We start from the raw sequence: 19679 nt of genomic DNA, 5'->3' as shown, positions 1-19679 counted from the left end.
CATCCCCCTCTAGGGAGAGACACCGTTGCTCCAGGTCATCTAGACCGTCCCATTCCAGGGACAGACACTGCAGATCTCCGCAATCCCCAACCAGAGAAGGCCTCTTCCCCAGCTCACCCAGCAGGGGACGCCTCAGTGATACACAGGATTCGGAAGGCATCTGTGACTCTGACTCAGACAGAGAAACGGAGGGGTCCCTGATCCCAATCCCTCCTAGCAATACAGCGCTAGTTGAGGACATAATATCGTCCATCCATCGGGTGTTGGACATTTCTGATCCGCCACCAGAGGCCCCAGAACATCAGATTTCCTTTGAAGGACCTCTGAAGCCGCCTAAGGTTTTCTCTAACCACCCAGAGTTTAAGGCGATCCTTAAAAAAACAGCTCTCACAGCCTGAGAAAAAATTTGCTAATCGCAAATATCTGGAGGCGAGGTACCCCTTCCCACAGAAGGACACCAAGGAATGGACAGATCCACCTGAAGTGGATCCCCCAGTCTCCAGGCTAGCAGCACAGACCCTTCTTTCACTGCCAGATAGCTCAACCCTAAGGGACGCAGCAGACCGGCAGGTAGAACGCATGGCTCGTTCAATTTTTGAGGCAGCAGGGGCATCCCTGGCTCCCGCGTTCGCCTCAGTTTGGGCTGCCAAGGCCATCCTGGCCTGGGCAAAGAATTTACAAGCCTTCCAAGCATCCGCTCCTGAACTGTCGGACCAAGCGGTTCAAATTGCTGTTGTAGCAGACTACATGCTCCATGCAGCTCTGGATTCAGCAAGGGGAATCGCGGGGATAGCATCAAACGCCATCACGATTCGGCGTATCCTCTGGCTGCGGGAATGGAAAGCGGACGCAGCCTCAAAGAAGTCCCTCACGCACCTCCCCTACCTCAGTGGGAGACTTTTCGGTGAACAGTTGGACACTATGATATCCAACGCCACAGGGGGTAAGAGTACTTCTCTTCCCCAACTGAAACCTAAACGCACTTACAAGAAGCGTATCCAAACTCGCTTCCGATCCTTTCGGAATTCCTCCGGCTGGTCCGTCTCACGACCAGTACAAAATCGTAACCGTTCCCCACGCAGGGACAACTCACGATCGACGCAAAGGTCGGACAAGACCTGGCAGTCAAAAGCAGGCCAGTCTAAGCCCAGAGGAGGAAAATCTCAGACTTTCTCTTCCTCTTGACTCACGGACTCCGGAAGACACCACACCAGTAGGCGGCCGACTTTTGCTCTTTCATCAAGTCTGGCTGCCTATTACAGAAGACAGGTGGGTCATGGAACTAGTGTCTTCCGGATACAAAATAGACTTCACCTCCAACCCACCGGACCGGTTCTTCCTCTCTGTCCCCCCAAAACCGCCAGCCAAGGCTCGAGCCTACCACCAAGCGGTCTCCTCACTTTATCAATCAGGAGTCATCGTACCGGTACCCACGACCGACCGCTTCCGAGGGTTCTACTCCAATCTGTTCGTAGTTCCCAAGAAAGGAGGCAGCGTACGGCCCATACTAGACCTAAAACAGCTCAACAAATATGTACGGGTCCGTCACTTCCGCATGGAGTCCCTTCGGTCCATCATTGCGTCCATGGAGAAGGGAGAATATCTCGCCTCCATAGACATACAAGACGCATACCTGCATATACCCATTGCACCTGCCCATCAGAGGTTTCTCAGGTTCGCAATAGGCCAGGACCACTACCAATTCGTGGCTCTCCCCTTTGGACTCGCCACGGCTCCAAGAGTGTTCACCAAGGTCATGGCAGCAACCATGGACGTCCTGCATTCCAGAGGCATAGTAGTCGTTCCATACCTGGACGATCTACTCATCAAGGCTCCCACCTTCAAGGACTGCGAGCTCAGCGTCTCAATCACAGCCGATACTCTCAGTCGCATGGGCTGGTTAATCAACCTACAAAAGTCATCACCAACCCCGAGTCAGTCCCTGACCTTCCTGGGAATGTTATTCAACACCTCCAGGGGTCTGGTGCTCCTTCCCAAGGACAAGGCACTGGCCCTCCGACTAGCAGTTCGCACTCTCCTCCGCAAACCCCCTCGATCTCTCCGGTTTGCCATGAGAGTCCTCGGCAAGATGGCAGCAGCAATAGAAGCCATCCCATTTGCCCAGTTTCACCTCAGACCTCTCCAACTAGCCATTCTCAAGTCCTGGGACAGGAATCCCTTCTCTCTCGACAGGGAGTTCCAGCTAACGTCGTCAACCAGGAGGTCCCTGCACTGGTGGCTCAAGCCAACCTCGCTAGCAAAGGGGAAATCCTTTCTCTCAGGTCAATGGAAGGTTCTGACCACCGACGCGAGTCTGACGGGTTGGGGTGCGGTGCACCTACACCACAGGGCAGGTGGTCCCCAGCGGAAGCGACCATGCCCATCAACATCCTGGAAATTCGTGCCATCCTTCTGGCATTGAGGGCCTTCCATCACTTACTGGCAGCCTCTCACATCAGGATACAGTCGGACAATGCCACGGCTGTGGCATATGTGAATCATCAAGGGGGGACCCGCAGTACCCAGGCGATGCGGGAAGTGTCACATATCCTCCGCTGGGCGGAGGACACGGGGTCGGTCCTTTCGGCGGTCCACATTCCGGGTGTGGACAACTGGGAAGCAGACTTCCTCAGCCGACAAGGAATAGACTCGGGAGAGTGGTCTCTCCATCCCGAAATTTTTCAACAGATCTGTCTCCACTGGGGGACCCCGGATGTGGACCTAATGGCATCCCATTTCAATGCCAAGGTCTCCAACTTCATTGCCAGAACACACGATCCGCGGTCGCTCGGAGCAGACGCTCTGGTTCAGGACTGGACCCAGTTCCAGCTTCTGTATATTTTTCCACCTCTCCCCCTGATATCCAGAGTGGTGAGGAAGATCAAACAAGAGGGAGTTCCAACCATCCTCATTGCACCGGACTGGCCCAGACGCACATGGTACGCCGACATCGTACAACTCACAGCAGACGCCCCCTGGCGTCTCCCCGACCGCCACGATCTTCTATCACAAGGGCCGTTCTACCACCAGAACTCAGGGGCTCTCAATTTGACGGCGTGGCCCTTGAGACCTGGGTTCTGACCCAGGCAGGGCTCTCGGCAGATGTCATTGGAACCATGATCAGAGCACGGAAACCAGCCTCTGCCAAGATTTATTACCGTACCTGGAAAGCTTTCTTTACCTGGTGCGAATCTCGTGGCCAGATCCCACTCCCTTATTCCATACCCAAAGTACTTGGTTTTCTCCAATCGGGTCTGGAGGCCAGGCTGTCATTGGGCTCGCTTAAGAGCCAGGTGTCAGCCCTCTCAGTGCTTTTTCAAAGGCACATTGCTACCAAGCCGCAAGTAAGGACTTTCCTTCAGGGGGTTTCCCGATTGGTTCCCCCCTACAGACGACCACTAGAAACGTGGGACCTCAACCTGGTCCTGACAGCATTGCAGGAACCACCCTTCGAACCCCTTAAGGAGGTCCCGCTCCGCCTTCTTTCCCAGAAGGTGGTTTTCCTGGTGGCAATCACCTCGCTACGCAGGGTGTCTGAACTGACAGCACTCTCCTGCAGACGGCCTTTCCTGGCATTTCACCAGGACAAGGTAGTTCTTCGTACGGTCCCATCCTTCCTCCCGAAGGTTGTGTCTGACTTCCACCTCAATGAGGAAATTTCACTACCATCCCTTTGTCCGGTTCCGGTTCATAGAGTGGAGAAGGCTCTGCATACGCTTGACCTTGTCAGGACTTTGCGTATATACGTGTCTAGGACTGCGTCCTTCCGGAGGTCTGATTCCCTTTTCCTCCTTCCGGAAGGCGGCCACAAGGGTATGCCAGCTTCCAAAGCTACTCTTGCCAGGTGGATCAAATCCACCATACAAGAGGCGTACCGCCTTAAGAATTCTCCTCTTGCAGCCGGTATTACGGTACACTCTACACGGGCGGTAGGGGCCTCCTGGGCCATTCGGCACCAGGCTTCGGCACAACAAGTGTGTAAGGCGGCCACTTGGACTAGCTTACACACGTTTACTAAACACTACAGGGTTCATACCCAGTCCTCAGCAGACGCGAGCCTGGGTAGACGTGTCCTGCAGGCGGCGGTGCCCTAAGTGTACGGGCCTGTCTGCACAATATTCGTCCATTGCTTCCCACCCAGGGACTGCTTTAGGACGTCCCATGGTCCTGTGTCCCCCAATGAGGCGACAGAGTAAAGGAGATTTTTGTGTACTCACCGTAAAATCTCTTTCTCTTAGCCTCTAATTGGGGGACACAGCTCCCACCCTGTTGCCCTTTCCGGGCTGTTGTAACTGTTGAGTTCTCATATTGTTTCTTGAGCTCGTACATAGTTGCCTTCTTACAGGCATAATTATGTTATTCATGTTACGTTCCTCCTACTGCTTTTGCACAAAACTGGAGAAGGCTGATGCCGTCCAGGGGTGTATACTGCACAGGAGGAGCCACAGTTAATCTTTTTCAGATTATGCATAGTGTCGCCTCCTAGTGGACAGCAGCATAACACCCATGGTCCTGTGTCCCCCAATTAGAGGCTAAGAGAAAGAGATTTTACGGTGAGTACACAAAAATCTCCTTTTTATACCTTTTTCTTACTGTAAGCACTAAACCTTTTTGTATTAAAGTATAAACTTTAACAAGTTGAACCTTGAATGTTCTAACAAATCCATAGCCTAAGGTGTGTGAGCCTTATGAGTGGTAGACAATATTATTATTATTTCCGGGACTCATCGCCCGTGTGTTCGATGAGTGGTAGCAGCGTGTATGAGAGAGGGTGTGGCCTGGGTCGGTGTGTGATTTATGCTCCCATTATAGCATAGGACAGAGGTTCAATGCTGGACTGAGAGTGGGGCTATAGATTAACCCTTGCAGGCACAACCCCAAGTCACGTGCTGAGAGCGGATACGTGACGAATTAGTGACACCACGTAGTGTGGATCCATGACAACTGCGATAGGAAGAGGAAGCAAATCTACAGCGCATTGCAGGAAACGATACAAAGATCAATTTTCATTTTTGGATAGGATTGTCAATAAGCTGTCATTTTCTTCTTGTAATCATCTGTGGCCTATGCTGTACCTTTTCCAGATACTATGCATGTTACGATAGCGAAGATCGTCAAGGCCTTCTTAATGTGTACCACGATGAGGCTTGCTGTTCGCTGAGCATCCCTAGTCAGATAGGACAGAATCCCTCCAGGTCAGTCATTCTCCTTCCTCCATTTCTCCCTCTCTAATTTTTGTCTTCTCTCTAATGTAGCTTTTCTCTCTCTATATAGGAGTAGTCTTGGGGACTATTTCAACTACAGCAGAAATATAAAAAGATTACGTGATCCAAGTAAGAATAGAGTTTTCTACTTTTAATGTGTGGATTAAAAACTGTCAAAACAATTCAAGTGTAAAGCAGAGTTAATTTTTTTATTTTATTTTATTTTTTTTAGCACACCGCTTTAAACTGCTGAAATACAAGCGCCTTAATGTTGTCAGCCTTCTGAACGAGCTCCCCCGCACGCAACATGACCTCAATTCTTTTGTAGTAGATGTCACTGCCCAGTCTGTGAGTATGCCGGCATCTCAGGGTTGTTGTTTTTTTCTTATTAATACAATGACCTGTGTCATTGATAACCTAGGTAATATTATCTACTGCCATATTTTTTTTTTTTCTCTAGCCTATAGTATTTCACTTTCTATTAAGCAGCTTGTGCACCCTTCTTCAGGGTTACTGATAACCCTGGAAATATCCCATTATACCTCAGTAATGATGGTTTTTCTTACAGAACACACTACTGTGCTTTGTCGTGAACGGTGTATTTAAAGGTGCGTATCTTCTGTTTCTTTAGCTTTTCTTTTTTTTGTTATGTGCAGTTAGTAGTGGAGGAGTTATAAATGGGGCTGACCACAGAGGGATTATCCAATGCTAATTTCTGCAACCGATTGCGCAGTACCGATGACGTTGCGACCCCCACGCTCTACATCGCCTGATATATTGCCGGTGTCCTGCTCCTCATTAAAGGATCTGAGCGTGATAGCTGCCGATCGTGCACACTTCTCAGCAGGTTTGTGGGGTCGTAACGTCATGCGGAAGTGAGCGGTGCCGGATATCCCCTTATAACAAGTGAGTTTTAAAGATAATTATGTACAATTTACCGCTATATATATTTTTATGTTGTGTCTCACTTTTTCTTTCAGTAAGACACCTCCTATTCATCTGACAGCCTTTATCCTGTCCATAAAATGGCAACAGATGGAGGAGGATGTGACCATTTGTCATTCACTCTACTTTACGGCGCAGGCACTGTATAGTCACATCTGTAGTCATTATTATAGATGGGGTTTGCTGTGCAGCTAGGGTAAAGGCTGGCCAAACAAGGCTCTGCTAATAAAGACTGGACATAACATTAAAAAATGTGTATATCGGCAAGTTGAAAAAATGCATCTTTAAAACCGACATTAGCAATCAGGTATCCAAAGTGCACATCCAATAGCAAATCCAATTGGTAGCAGTGTCTATGAAGCAGAGGCCACTTTTACAATGCATCGGAAGCAATATGAATGCCTGATGAGCAAGTTTCCCTGTTGACTGACCATGAGTTTTCATTTGCCAGCCATGATTTTCTTGCCACTCTCGTGACTGATTTGTCCAACCCTGTAATTTAATGAGTTTGTGTCAATAAGGAAGCACCATAAATGACGAAGGTGAAAAACTGGCTCCGTCAGTTCTCTTGTGAAAATGTAATTGCTGTAATTCATCAGGGGTTCGCCTTCTAAAATATGTACTGATCACTTTACTTTTACTCCTTTTAGTTGAGGGGCAGTCGAATGACCCTGTACGTGCTTTCACTCGGGTATTCATCGCTGTGCCAGGCTCTGATGGAGGGTAAGTCAGAATCACATTTTAGACCAAAAGCACATCAAAAACAAAATTTCAGACTAATTAGAACTTCCCTGATGGATATAGAGGGGATTGGGCTACATTCACACATGAGTGTGTTAGCCTGAGTAGAGACCCGTTTTCAGTCTCCAGACTTGAACTCGACATCCTTATAAATACCTATTAGGCTGTTGAGTTTGGGCCAGGAGACCCCCAGCCAGTCCGTGAGGTGGTCCGCGACATACGGATGTCTGAATTTAGCCGAAATGTCATTAGCGCGTATAGTTTTCACTAAAGGAGGGAGGTTGATATTTGATTGCCTGGTTGTCTAGGATAATGTCCCACAGTGGTCTATGGTGGAAAATGGGATGGAAAAGGACAAATGGTTGAAAAGGATCAAGTCTAACCGAGTGATAGGAAAGGACAAAGGAAATGGGATATAGGTACATCCATAGTGTGTGATGCAGACTGCCATAAAAGAGAAAGTGTTTCCCTCCTGAGTGCAGAGTGTTGATTGACTGGATCAACATTCAGAACAAAAATGTAATATTTTATTTCCTGGTAGTCCAATGTAAAAGGGTCCAGAATTCTGACCTGGTCCAGGGTCCATCATTGGGAACTGATGGATATCTGATGATAATATACACATCAAATTTCCTTCCTACTAATACAATGGTAATATAGAGCTGTGCTGATCCGAGGCAAAGCGGTCACTGAGTTAGATATGTTTCCAATCGGGCAGATCGATTTATGAATTGTCTACTCTTATTCCACCATATAAGGCTGACACTTTTTAGCAAGCTTGTTATTGTGTGTATGCTTTGTTGAGATTTCTTTTAAATATTGTGTGAAAATAAAATGTTTGTACCCCCTCAGGCTCCTTTTAGTGAATGACGAACAGTTCATAAGGAATGCCACGACAGAGGAGATTCGGAAAGCCTTTGCCACTCCAGCTCCTACCCCTTCCAGCAGCCCAGTACCGGTCCTTGCAGCAGTGCCACAAGATTTGGTGCAAGCATTCTCACTGTTTTCTTCAATGAATTCTGAATGGTCTCAAAAGTAAGAACTTAACTTTTCAAGAATTACAAAAAATGATTGCTTCTAAAACATGAAGCCCCTCAAATACAGTAAAGGCGGACCTCATAAAGGCTCCCAGACATGTTAGCACATCAGCTTTCCTATGGCCAGACCGTTTGTCCCTGGGACATAAGCCGCTGCAGAGGAGTCCGGCAGCGTTCTCTTTTAAAAAAAAACACCGGAGCATTCGGCGGAGTCCAGCAGCCTCCTGTGTATGGAGTCAGGATGGCACTGACTACTGTACAATCGTTCAGCCAGGAGCTGTATACTGTAGGCTAAGAACAGGATTAAACTCTGCCAGAGCAAAGCAGGGAAATCCTTCCAAAATGAAACCTTTTGGGGGAATCCAGCTTCTTGTCTTGGCACAAAATAGTTAGCGCCCATAAAGAGCCAAGATTCAGCTGCGTGTGCCCTATAGTTTGGGTCACTTTATAACTGTACAACTTTCCCCCGCAGGTGTCTTCAGGACAATGGTTGGGACTTCGAACAGGCAGCTCGGATTTTTATGAAACTCAAGGTAAGGACAGATTGATCAAGGCTGAATTGTATTTTCTTTTAGTTTGGTTTTGATTACATGGTAGACTCTTAATTAAAGGGAACCTGTCAACCCCCCAGGCGTTTTTAACTAAAAGAGCCACCTTGTGCAGCAGTAATGCTGCATTCTGACAAGGTGGCTCTTTTAGTTCTGGGTGCTGTAACTGCCGAAATAATCAGTTTTGTAATTTGTCCTAAATACCTTGTCTTCAGTCAAGGAGGCAGCCGTCACTCAAATCTTCTTGGCGCCGGGCGCCGCCTCCTCCTCAGCGCTGTTATGAAATTTGCCGGCGCCTGCGCTCTTTTCTCCTGCCTTGAGCAGGCGCAGTGAGCGCTGCCCGTCCGTCCTCATATGCAGTCTAGCTGACTGCTCCTGTGCGGCCACCCTGCCTGTGAATCCCAGCCCCGTAGTATGAATAAATAAGAAGACACTGCGGGGCTGGGATTCACAGGCAGGGCGGTGGTACAATCGTGCGGAGAGACTCGGAGACGACGCAGGTCCTCCATTGTTTAGATTGTATCAGGTCACATTGGTAAAGGTCTGATATCCTGGAACTTCTCAGACAATACCCGGTGTAATTGTGGCTACATCTGCTTGTGATTCTGTAGCAATGCTTATGGCCAGCTCTCCATTGAAATAAGTACAACAAATGGACACCTCCTAATTGTTAGCAGTGGACAAGGGGCCACACATGCCACCACCCACATCCACATCCCTTGTTATAATTCCGCCAGTAAACATTTACAAGTTTCTGCTTCTTGGTGACATCTGAGTAAATGACAGGTTGCAGCATTACTCTCCACACTGGAAGGAAGTCTTTCTGCCCAAGTCATTTACAAGGCAAAGCGAGGTACTGCTTCCCTAGTGAGGCGAACACCGCAATATGCTGCAATCTCCGTGGCCAGTGTATGGTTCACAGGGCGGTAGTTGTGGGCGAGGGGCTGGATTGTTGACTTACACCCCGCAAGTAAATATTGCCCCGTCTGTTATGTGCTCTGTGTGAATTGGATAACACTCACTTTCTGTCCAGAGGACTCTGTCAGCTACATGATTGCGGCTCCAGATGCAGCCGCACAGTCAAGAGCAAATGCTTTTGTCCTTTTTAAACAATTCAGCTTTACTCAGCAGATCAGGTTCATGTTTAGTCACTGATACAGCACAATACGTTAAAGCGGTAACGGTTCCTTCCACCTGCGCTATCCCTTTCCTTGCTGGCACTCCTTGCCCCTGCGATGGTCCACCCAAGCTCCGCAGCTTCCCAGAATCCTGACCCTGTTTCGATTTGTCAATCCCCGTCCGGCTTTTCCTTAGGGAACGAAGGCAAGGCAGGCTCCTCCATGCCTGTTTCACGTTGTTGGCCTTGGACGTTACGGGATGAACCATTAAAATTTGTTACTGCCTTTCTCATGCTGCTCCCACAGTCTGTGGCCCTCTGGCCCCAAATGTCTGCTCCTAAAAACTCCTATCTGGTAACATCTGCACTATCTAAAACCATATAATGCTTTCCCTTATATTTACCCGTGCCCCACCCAAACTGGGGCCGTTCCTATCTGCATTAACTATTACCCTTCCATACTTATCTATTTCCTGATCCTACTGTGCCCTCCACTACACTTTCCCGTTCCTAACTATATCATTTTATCCTACTCCAAAACTCAAATCCTAACTTTACACTGTCCCCATCTTATTGCAATACCACATTATAATATCATTAAAACACATGTACCTCTTTGTAAGCAAAATACACGCGTCATCCACATATAAACTATCTATAAAACTGTTCCTACTATGTCAATTATATTACTTATAAACTGCTCACTTAGTGCTCATAAAGTTCTATGCAGTTTAAAGTGCACAAAACGTATACCGATTTAGCAGTGAGGAGAGAAGAGCACATTTGTCCGGACTTAGGCTACTTTCACACTAGCGTTGGGCTCGGCCCGTCGCAGTGCGTCGGGCCGAGGTTACCGACGCTTGCGTTGTATACGTCGCACAACGGCGGCAGCGGATGCATTTTTCCGCAGCCCCTTTGTGAGGTGCGGGGAGGTGGGGGCGGAGTTCCGGCCGCGCATGCGCGGTCGGAAAAAGCAGACCGTCGGCAGCAAAAAACGTTACATGTAGCGTTTTTTTGTGCCGACGGTCCGCCACAACACGGCGCAACCGTCGCACGACGGTTGCGACGTGTGTCAATCCATCGCAATACGTCGCTTAATGTTAGTCTATGGGGAAAAAACGCATCCTGCAAGCACTTTTGCAGGATGCGTTTTTTTGGCCAAACGACGCATTGCGACGGATTGCAAAAAATGCTAGTGTGAAAGTAGCCTTACTCTTACACCAGCATGCAGTGACCCAAGTGACATGATCCAGATGTTCTATATTCTTTCCAAAATACAGTATTGCTGGACGCACGCTTTTATGTGCTGCTAGTGGGAGGGAGGTAAAACAGCGCGAAACCTCGGAGCGAGGGCGACATCCTGCTGCCGAGACCTGTGCCGCGCAATCCACCTGCATCCTCCTTCTGATGGCCGACACCAAGGACCCCAAAGAAGAGCATGAACCTTCTGTTGACGACCGCATATGAAGTCAATCACGATCCTCACTTCGAACCAATTGTTTCATTGCCAGAGCAAGAGATTAAGACACATGAATAGCTATTTAAAATGAGAGCAAAGTTGTTCAGATTTGCTTCTGAAAATGACCCCGTTGGGTGGAAAGAACGAGGCACTGGTGATGTTAACCCCTTCCCGACCCATGACGCCACGTAGGCGTCATGAAAACCCGTGCCAATCCGACCCATGACGCCTATGTGGCGTCATGGAATGATCGCGTCCCTGCAGATCGGGTGAAGGGGTTAACTCCCATTTTACCCGATCTGCAGAGACAGGGGGAGTGGTGCTTCAGCCCAGGGGGGGTGGCTTCACCCCCCCCCCCGTGGCTACGATCGCTCTGATTGGCAGTTTCACTTTCAACAGCCAATCAGAGCGATTTGTAATATTTCACCTAAAAAACAGGTGAAATATTACAATCCAGCCATGGCCGATGCTGCAATATCATCGGCCATGGCTGGAAAACCTGAAGTAACCCCCCCCCCCCCCACCCCACACCCACCGATCGCCCCCCCCCCGTCCTCCGTTATGGGGTCCGGTCCCCTCCGTCCGCCTGCCGGCTCCCCCGTCCTGCTGTCCGCTCCCCCCTGTGGTCCGATCACCCCCCCTGTGCTCCAATACACCCCCCCACCACCCCTTCATACTTACCGATCCTCCCGGTGTCCGGCCGTCTCCTCGCTGGGCGCCGCCATCTTCCAAAATGGCGGGCGCATGCTCAGTACACCCGCCGGCAGATTCCTTAGGCTACGTTCACATTTGCGGTCAGCGCCGCAGCGTCGGGCGCCGCAGCGGCGCCGCATGCGTCATGCGCCCCTATATTTAACATGGGGACGCATGGACATGCGTTGTGCTGCGTTTTGCGCCGCATGGCCGCAAGCGTTGGACGCAAGAAACGCTTCAAGTTGCATTTTTTTTGCGTCCAACTTTCGGCCAAAAAGGACGCATGCGGCGCAAAACGCAGCGTTTTAGCGTGCGTTTTGCCGCGTTTTTGTTTGCGTTGTGCGCTGCGGCGCCGACGCTGCGGCGCACAACGCAAATGTGAACGTAGCCTAACAAGTACATTTTGATCGCTGTGGTAGGTTCTACCACAGCGATCAAAATAAAAAAAATAATAAATAAACCCCCCCCTTTATCACCCCCATAGATAGGGACAATAATAAAATAAAGAAAATATATATATATTTTTTTTTCCACTAGGGTTAGGGTTAGAACTAGGGTTAGGGGTAGGGTTAGGGTTAGGGTTACAGGTAGGGTTAGGGGTAGGGTTAGGGTTATGGCATGTGCGGATTTGGCTGCGGATCCGCAGCGGATTGGCCGCGGATCCGCAGCGGATTGGCCGCTGCGAATTCGTAGCAGTTTTCCATCAGGTTTACAGTACCGTGTACACCTATGGAAAACCAAATCCGCTGTGCCCATGGTGCGGAAAATTCCGTGCAGAAACGCTGCGTTGTATTTTCCACAGCATGTCAATTCTTTGTGCGGATTCCGCAGCGTTTTACACCTGTTCTCAATAGGAATCCGCAGGTGAAATCCGCACAAAAAAACACTGGAAATCTGATGTAAATCCGCAGGTAAAACGCAGTGCCTTTTACTTGCAGATTTTTCAAAAGTCGTGCGGAAAAATCTCACACGAATCCGCTACGTGGGCACATACCCTTAGGGTTAGGGTTGGAATTAGGGCTAGGGTTGGAAATAGGGTTAAGATTAGGCTTGTGGTTAGGGTTACGGATAGGGTTAGGGGTGTGTTGGGGTTACAGTTGTGGTTAGGGTTGGGATTAGGGTTAGGGTTGGGATTAGGGTTAGGATTAGGGTTAGGGTTGGAATTAGGGTTACGGGTGTGTTGGGGTTAGGGTTGTGGTTAGGGGTGTGTTGGGGTTAGGGTTGGGATTAGGGTTATGGCTACAGTTGGGATTAGGATTAGGGGTGTGTTGGGGTTAGTGTTGAAGTTAGAAATGAGGGGTTTCCACTGTTTAGGCACATCAGGGGTCTCCAAACGCAACATGGCGCCACCATTGATTCCAGCCAATCTTGCATTCAAAAAGTCAAATGGTGCTCCCTCCCTTCCAAGCCCCGACGTGTGCCCAAACAGTGGTTTACCCCCACATTTGGGGTACCAGCGTACTCAGGACAAACTGGGCAACAACTGTTGGGGTCCAATTTCTCCTGTTACTCTTGCAAAAATAAAAAATTACTTGCTAAGACATAATTTTTGAGGAAAGAAGAATTATTTTTTATTTTCACGGCTCTGCGTTGTAAACTTCTGTGAAGCACTTGGGGGTTGAACGTGCTCATCACACATCTAGATAAGTTCCTTGGGGGGTCTAGTTTCCAAAATGGGGTCACTTGTGGGGTGTTTCTACTGTTTAGGCACATCAGGGGCTCTGCAAATGCAACGTGACGCCCGCAGACCATTCCATCAAAGTCTGCATTTCAAATGTCATTACTTCCCTTCCGAGCCCTGACGTGCGCCCAAACAGTGGTTTACCCCCACATATGGGGTATCACTGTACTCACAACAAACTGGGCAACAAACATTGGGGCCCAATTTCTCCTGTTACCCTTGTGAAAATAAAAAATTGCTTGCTAAAACATCTTTTTTGAGGAAAGAAAAATGATTTTTTATTTTCACGGCTCTGCGGTGTAAACTTCTGTGAAGCACTTGGGGGTTGAACGTGCTCATCACACATCTAGATAAGTTCCTTGGGGGGTCTAGTTTCCAAAATGGGGTCACTTGTGGGGTGTTTCTACTGTTTAGGCACATCAGGGGCTCTGCAAATGCAACGTGACGCCCGCAGACCATTCCATCAAAGTCTGCATTCCAAAACGTCACTACTTCCCTTCCGAGCCCCGGCATGTGCCCAAACAGTGGTTTACCCCCACATATGGGGTATCGGCGTACTCAGGAGAAACTGGACAACAACTTTTGGGGTCCAATTTCTCCTGTTACCCTTGCAAAAATAAAAAATTCTGGGCTAAAAAAATATTTTTGAGGAAAGGAAACACATTTATTATTTTCACGGCTCTGCGTTATAAACTTCTGCGAAGCACTTGGGGGTTCAAAGTGCTCACCACACATCTAGATTAGTTCCTTGGGAGGTCTAGTTTCCAAAATGGGGTCACTTGTGCGGGAGCTCCAATGTTTAGGCACACAAGGGCTCTCCAAACGTGACATGGTGTCCGCTAATGATTGGAGCTAATTTTCCATTCAAAAAGCCAAATGGCGTGCCTTCCCTTCCGAGCCCTGCCGTGTGCCCAAACAGTGGTTTACCCCCACATATGGGGTATCATCGTACTCAGGACAAACTGGACAACAACATTTGGGGTCCAATTTCTCCTGTTACCCTTGGAAAATTAAAAAATCCTGGGCTAAAAATCATTTTTGAGGAAAGAAAAATTATTTTTTATTTTCACGGCTCTGCGTTATAAACTTCTGTGAAGCACCTGGGGGTTATAAGTGCTCACTATGCATCTAGATAAGTTCCTTGGGGGGTCTAGTTTCCAAAATGGGGTCACTTGTAGGGGAGCTCCAATGTTTAGGCACACAGGGGCTCTCCAAACGCGACATGGTGTCCGCTAACGATTGGAGCTAATTTTCCATTCAAAAAGTCAAATGGCACGCCTCCCCTTCCGAGCCTTGCCGTGCACCCAAACAGTGGTTTACCCCCACATATGAGGTATCAACGTACTCAGCAGAAATTGCCCAACAAATTTTAGGATCCATTTTATCCTGTTGCCCATGTGAAAATGAAAAAATTGAGGCTAAAATAATTTTTTTGTGAAAAAAAAGTACTTTTTCATTTTTACGGATCAATTTGTGAAGCACCTGGGGGTTTAAAGTGCTCACTATGCTTCTAGATAAGTTTCTTGGGGGGTCTAGTTTCCAAAATGGGGTCACTTGTCGGGGAGCTCCAATGTTTAGGCACACGGGGGCTCTCCAAACGCGACATGGTGTCCGCTAAAGATTGGAGCCAATTTTTCATTCAAAAAGTCAAATGGCGCTCCTTTCCTTCCGAGCCCTGCCGTATGCCTAAACAGTGGTTTACCCCCACATATGAGGTATCAGCGTACTCAGGACAAATTGGACAACAACGTTCGTGGTCCAGTTTCTCCTTTTACCCTTGGGAAAATAAAAAAATTGTTGCTAAAAGATCATTTTTGTGACTAAAAAGTTAAATGTTCATTTTTTCCTTCCATGTTGCTTCTGCTGCTGTGAAACACCTGAAGGGTTAATAAACTTCTTGAATGTGGTTTTGAGCACCTTGAGGGGTGCAGTTTTTAGAATGGTGTCACTTTTGGGTATTTTCAGCCATATAGAACCCTCAAACTGACTTCAAATGTGAGGTGGTCCCTAAAAAAAATGGTTTTGTAAATTTTGTTGTAAAAATGAGAAATCACTGGTCAAATTTTAACCCTTATAACTTCCTAGCAAAAAAAAAAATTGTTTCCAAAATTGTGCTGATGTAAAGTAGACATGTGGAAAATGTTATTTATTAACTATTTTGTGTCACATAACTCTCTGGTTTAACAGAATAAAAATTCAAAATGTGAAAATTGCGAAATTTTCTAAATTTTCGCCAAATTTCCGTTTTTTTTCACAAATAAATTAAAAATTATCGACCTAAATTTACCACTAACATGAAGCCCAATATGTCACGAAAAAACAATCTCAGAATCGCTAGGATCCGTTGAAGCGTTCCTGAGTTATTACCTCATAAAGGGACACTGGTCAGAATTGCAAAAAACGGCAAGGTCATTAAGGCCAAAATAGGCTGGGTCATGAAGGGGTTAAACTACTTAAACACAAGGAGAAGGGAACAATCCGCCTTTTGATGAGGAGAGATAAGACGCTGAAAATCTGTGCGAATCATCATGTGACCCCATCAATGGAACTGAAACCCAACGCTGGTAGTGACAGAGCCTGGGTCTGTAATATATATGCAGATTACGCCGATGAAGCACCAAAACCTGAATTACTGGCCATTTCGATTTTAAATGCAGAAAATGCCCAGAAATTCAGGGCAAAATTTGAAGAATGTGGAAATTAAGTTAAGGAGAAAACTAAAGATGTGACCAAAAATGATAGTGCTGAGAAATTAGAAGAACTTTCTGTAAAGGAGGAAAGCAAGGTTCAAGACAAAGAAGATGCGAAGCAAGAAAAAAACAGAAGAGAAGCAATAAGTCAACTAGAGCCTTGTTCTTTTATTTTTTTTTTACAAGGGACCTATAACTAAGAAAAAAGAACTGAGTTTAAATATTCAGGTTGTCGTTTTTTCTAAGCTTTTGTCCTTCAGCTGAATTTTTCAGAAACAAATCCATTCCCCAGTCATGAAAATGTACTGTGTTCAGTTTCTTTTTCCATAGTGGAAACACTTATTTATAGTCATTCAAAGTAACAAAACCAGTTTGAAAATGTACTGAAATTTATAATGGTTATGTCTTGGCTAGGAATATTCATGAGTGTGGTCCTATGCAAATGGCCATAGAAGACAGTCCAACATTGCATTTCCTTAGAGGTGTTTCATTGGAAAGTATATAATGGGTTATTTTCTGTTGACCCTGCTAGGGTGACTGATAAATTAAATAAATTTGAACTGCGAATTCATAAATCTTGAGTTTTCATAAATGTCACTTTTGGATTAATAGGTTTTCACAACTTCTATTTTCAACATCTTATATGTTGGTACTAGATCTACTTGACCACCAAAGAATGCGGTGTCATTAACCAGCAAGCCGTTATCTTCCCAGTTGATGGATTGTTGTGGGAATCGTTCCATATAGTCTTTTAGTTATGGCATGGTTTGTCATTTTTACTTGGCAATGTTGTTGACTCTGTTACCAGGCATATGAAGGGTTGTTACTACAAATGTTTTATGCTAAGGCTGCTGTAAGATGGAATTAGACATTCACTTCCAAAGCCCTATTGTGGCAAATATCTCACTTGACCGGTAATTTCTTCTGTGCCAAAAGCCATTTGTCCTTTGATAATACTAACTGCAAGAGCAATTGGTTCCAGGGCCAGAATCCGAAACATTTTATTCCATTCGTTAGTCACTGATTGAAATGCTTGTAGTGAAGAACTGACTATAGCGATGACTCCAGGAGCCACAAATTCTGATTTGTGGTTAGTGAGTGGCTTGCTCTGCCCTTAAGGATCCAAACATAAGCATTCGTAATAAGCAGATGAATGTTTGATGCTGCCTTGTATCTGACAGTGCATTGAGACTCAGAGGTTGTTTAATGTTTAGAAAGCATCCAATGACATACAATTATTATTGTCCTGTATGAATCACCATAAGCAGTAGACATATACACTGCATTTCTGTATGGCCACATATGGACGGCATTTCTTTGTTCCACTACGCGCTAAATGCACTTTATATGTACATGAAACATAGCTTTGATTTAGAGACATTATTTCTTAAGTCCGAAAATCCTTGCTGAAATTCAAAAAAAAAAAAATATATAAGGTATATATATACAGTATTGCTATAAAAGGCCGCACTAATCAGTATATAGAAATCTGTATCTTCACCCTAAGGTCTCTGAAGATTATATTTCATGGTACTTCCATCAATTAAAAAGGGAGTTATATTCTTTCTGAAATAGATACACACTGATTCTCTAGTTTACCTTTGTCTATTGCAATATATCAAATCTTTAAGTTTGTTGTCTTTTTTTTTTTTTTGTTTCTTTCTCTTTTTCCTTGCAGACGGAGGGTAAAATCCCAGAAATTGCGTTCATTAACTGACGTCCACATTAATCTTTCCTACATTTGCTATTTTTAAAGCCTCTACATAAAGACTCTGTAAACTCAACCATACAGGTACTCGTGGATACAAGGACCCTCTGTTTAATATCCACTTCACTGGGCACTACGAATATTCTGTTTTATCATTCAAACACATCCGACTAGAGGACGGTCTACAAGTTCGGTAAAAAAATAAAAAAGTTCGTCTGTTATTTTCCTGGAAAACCTGAGTGGCCTGCCTACTTACGAGACTCCTTTATCTGTTTCACGGATCAGATGAAGCATACAAGCTCTCCTTTTTTTCGTCCGCGTGAGTGATTGTCTCATACGGATTCCTAGATCTTTCCTTCATCTTCGCAGCTACATAATGGACATTTCCGGTCTACGAAGTACTTTTACGTTTGTGATGAATGCCAGAGTGGAAAAAAAGCACAAAGTGACAAGTGGATGATGAGATTGCAAGTCAAAGAAAACGCCACATTTCTCTCCAGTCCAGCAACCTCACTTTTGGTTAGATAAAACCTAAATGTAAACTGAAACATGCATTTTTTTTTACTGTATTATAAAAGGGGCCTTGCTATTAGTCATAACAGAACATTGGCATTATGATATATTCATAGTCCACTCTTGCTGATCTGTGATATGATATCAGTAGAGCTTTAATTAATGCCGATCGAAGAGGAAGCCTAAGTAGTATTAAACCTTGTGCTGGTGGTCAGGACATAATTGGCAAAACTAGTGCACAGGAAAAATGGAGCGGTGGCAGCACATCAGATTGCAGCTGACCCTTTGGAAGTTGCAGGCTGATCTCTGCGCAGATCTCGTTTTCTTTGCACCAGCTTTGACCACTTGTGATTTCCCTGCTGATTTAATGATCTTTTCTAACAGCAGAATGATCCAAGGTCGGGAAGACTTGAAATCTCCCCTGTGTATAGTAACACGACGAGCAGTGCTGTACAGCGTTCTGCAAACACAATTCCATAGAGATTTTAATTTAGGGTGATTGTTGTTTTTTTAGTTTTTTTTTTTTAATTACAATAAAACTGTTTATTTATGTTGAGAAAAGTATCTTAAAATGTATTTAATATCTGATTATTGAATTTAAGCCTTTACTAGTACCGACACGTCCGTAGACGTCATTGCAGTGATGTTCTGCCTCTAGCCTTGCTTTATAGTTTTGTTCTTTTCTTATCCCAGTACTTATGCGTTCCAGTTTTATTACATGTTAATTAGTTTTTTTTAGTGGCATGTTTTTTATTTTTATTTTATTGTCACAAGTAGCTTAGCGTAAGAATAGTAAAAGATGTTTCTCACTGTGTTATGATTCACCCAACGTTGTCTCTTGATGTGAAAATGGCAAGCCTAAGATTGAGGTGTGAGTGGGGGGTTTGTATCCTGTGTGGAGGGGTGAGGGGTGTGCGTGTGGGGGTGGTAACGCATGGGTGGGTTTGTGTGTGTATGTGCGTTCATTGAAGAGACTAAATCTCTTTTGGTTCGTGTGTGTGTGCGCATAAATCTGCATTTCTTATGTTTGGACACGTTCACACGATCAGTATTTGGTCAGTATTTTACATCCGTATTTATAAGGCAAAACCAGGAGTGGATCAATCATAGAAACACGTCACCACTTCTATATTTATCACCCACTCCTCGTTTTGGCTTTCAAATACTGATATAAATTACTGACCAAATACTGAACGTGTGAACGTGGCCTTAGAGTAAGGGCTCATCCAAATTTCATCAGTGATTTTTCATCACTGTCATCAATTTTTCTCAAAGGAGGAAAAAAAAAACGTTTCTTCACCTTCTCCTATCGATCAGTCCATTATGGCATCTGAGTTTTGTCA

The 19679-nt window shown here is 45.8% G+C and overlaps 1 protein-coding gene and 1 pseudogene across 2 annotated transcripts in view; both read left to right on the top strand.

Annotated features, from left to right (window-relative positions):
- Positions 1–18125, top strand: part of NXF1 (nuclear RNA export factor 1) — an 88435-nt gene extending 70310 nt beyond the window's left edge. For both annotated transcript variants that reach the window (XM_077287538.1, XM_077287539.1), the window contains exons 14-21: positions 5085–5195; positions 5275–5333; positions 5437–5552; positions 5773–5812; positions 6800–6872; positions 7743–7925; positions 8400–8460; positions 17794–18125. In XM_077287538.1, coding sequence (XP_077143653.1) covers positions 5085–5195; positions 5275–5333; positions 5437–5552; positions 5773–5812; positions 6800–6872; positions 7743–7925; positions 8400–8460; positions 17794–17832 — 682 coding nt within the window. In that variant the 3' untranslated portion in view covers positions 17833–18125. The remainder of the gene's footprint in view (positions 1–5084; positions 5196–5274; positions 5334–5436; positions 5553–5772; positions 5813–6799; positions 6873–7742; positions 7926–8399; positions 8461–17793) is intronic.
- LOC143806719 (ran-specific GTPase-activating protein-like) lies at positions 10902–16407 on the top strand (annotated as a pseudogene).
- Positions 18126–19679: the final 1554 nt, after the last annotated feature.

The sequence above is a fragment of the Ranitomeya variabilis genome, chromosome 2 (genome assembly GCF_051348905.1).
Source record: "Ranitomeya variabilis isolate aRanVar5 chromosome 2, aRanVar5.hap1, whole genome shotgun sequence".
In the NCBI taxonomy this organism is placed as follows: domain Eukaryota; kingdom Metazoa; phylum Chordata; class Amphibia; order Anura; family Dendrobatidae; genus Ranitomeya; species Ranitomeya variabilis.
The sequence above is the reverse complement of the archived record's forward strand: the minus strand, read 5'-3'. Positions and strand labels throughout refer to the sequence as shown.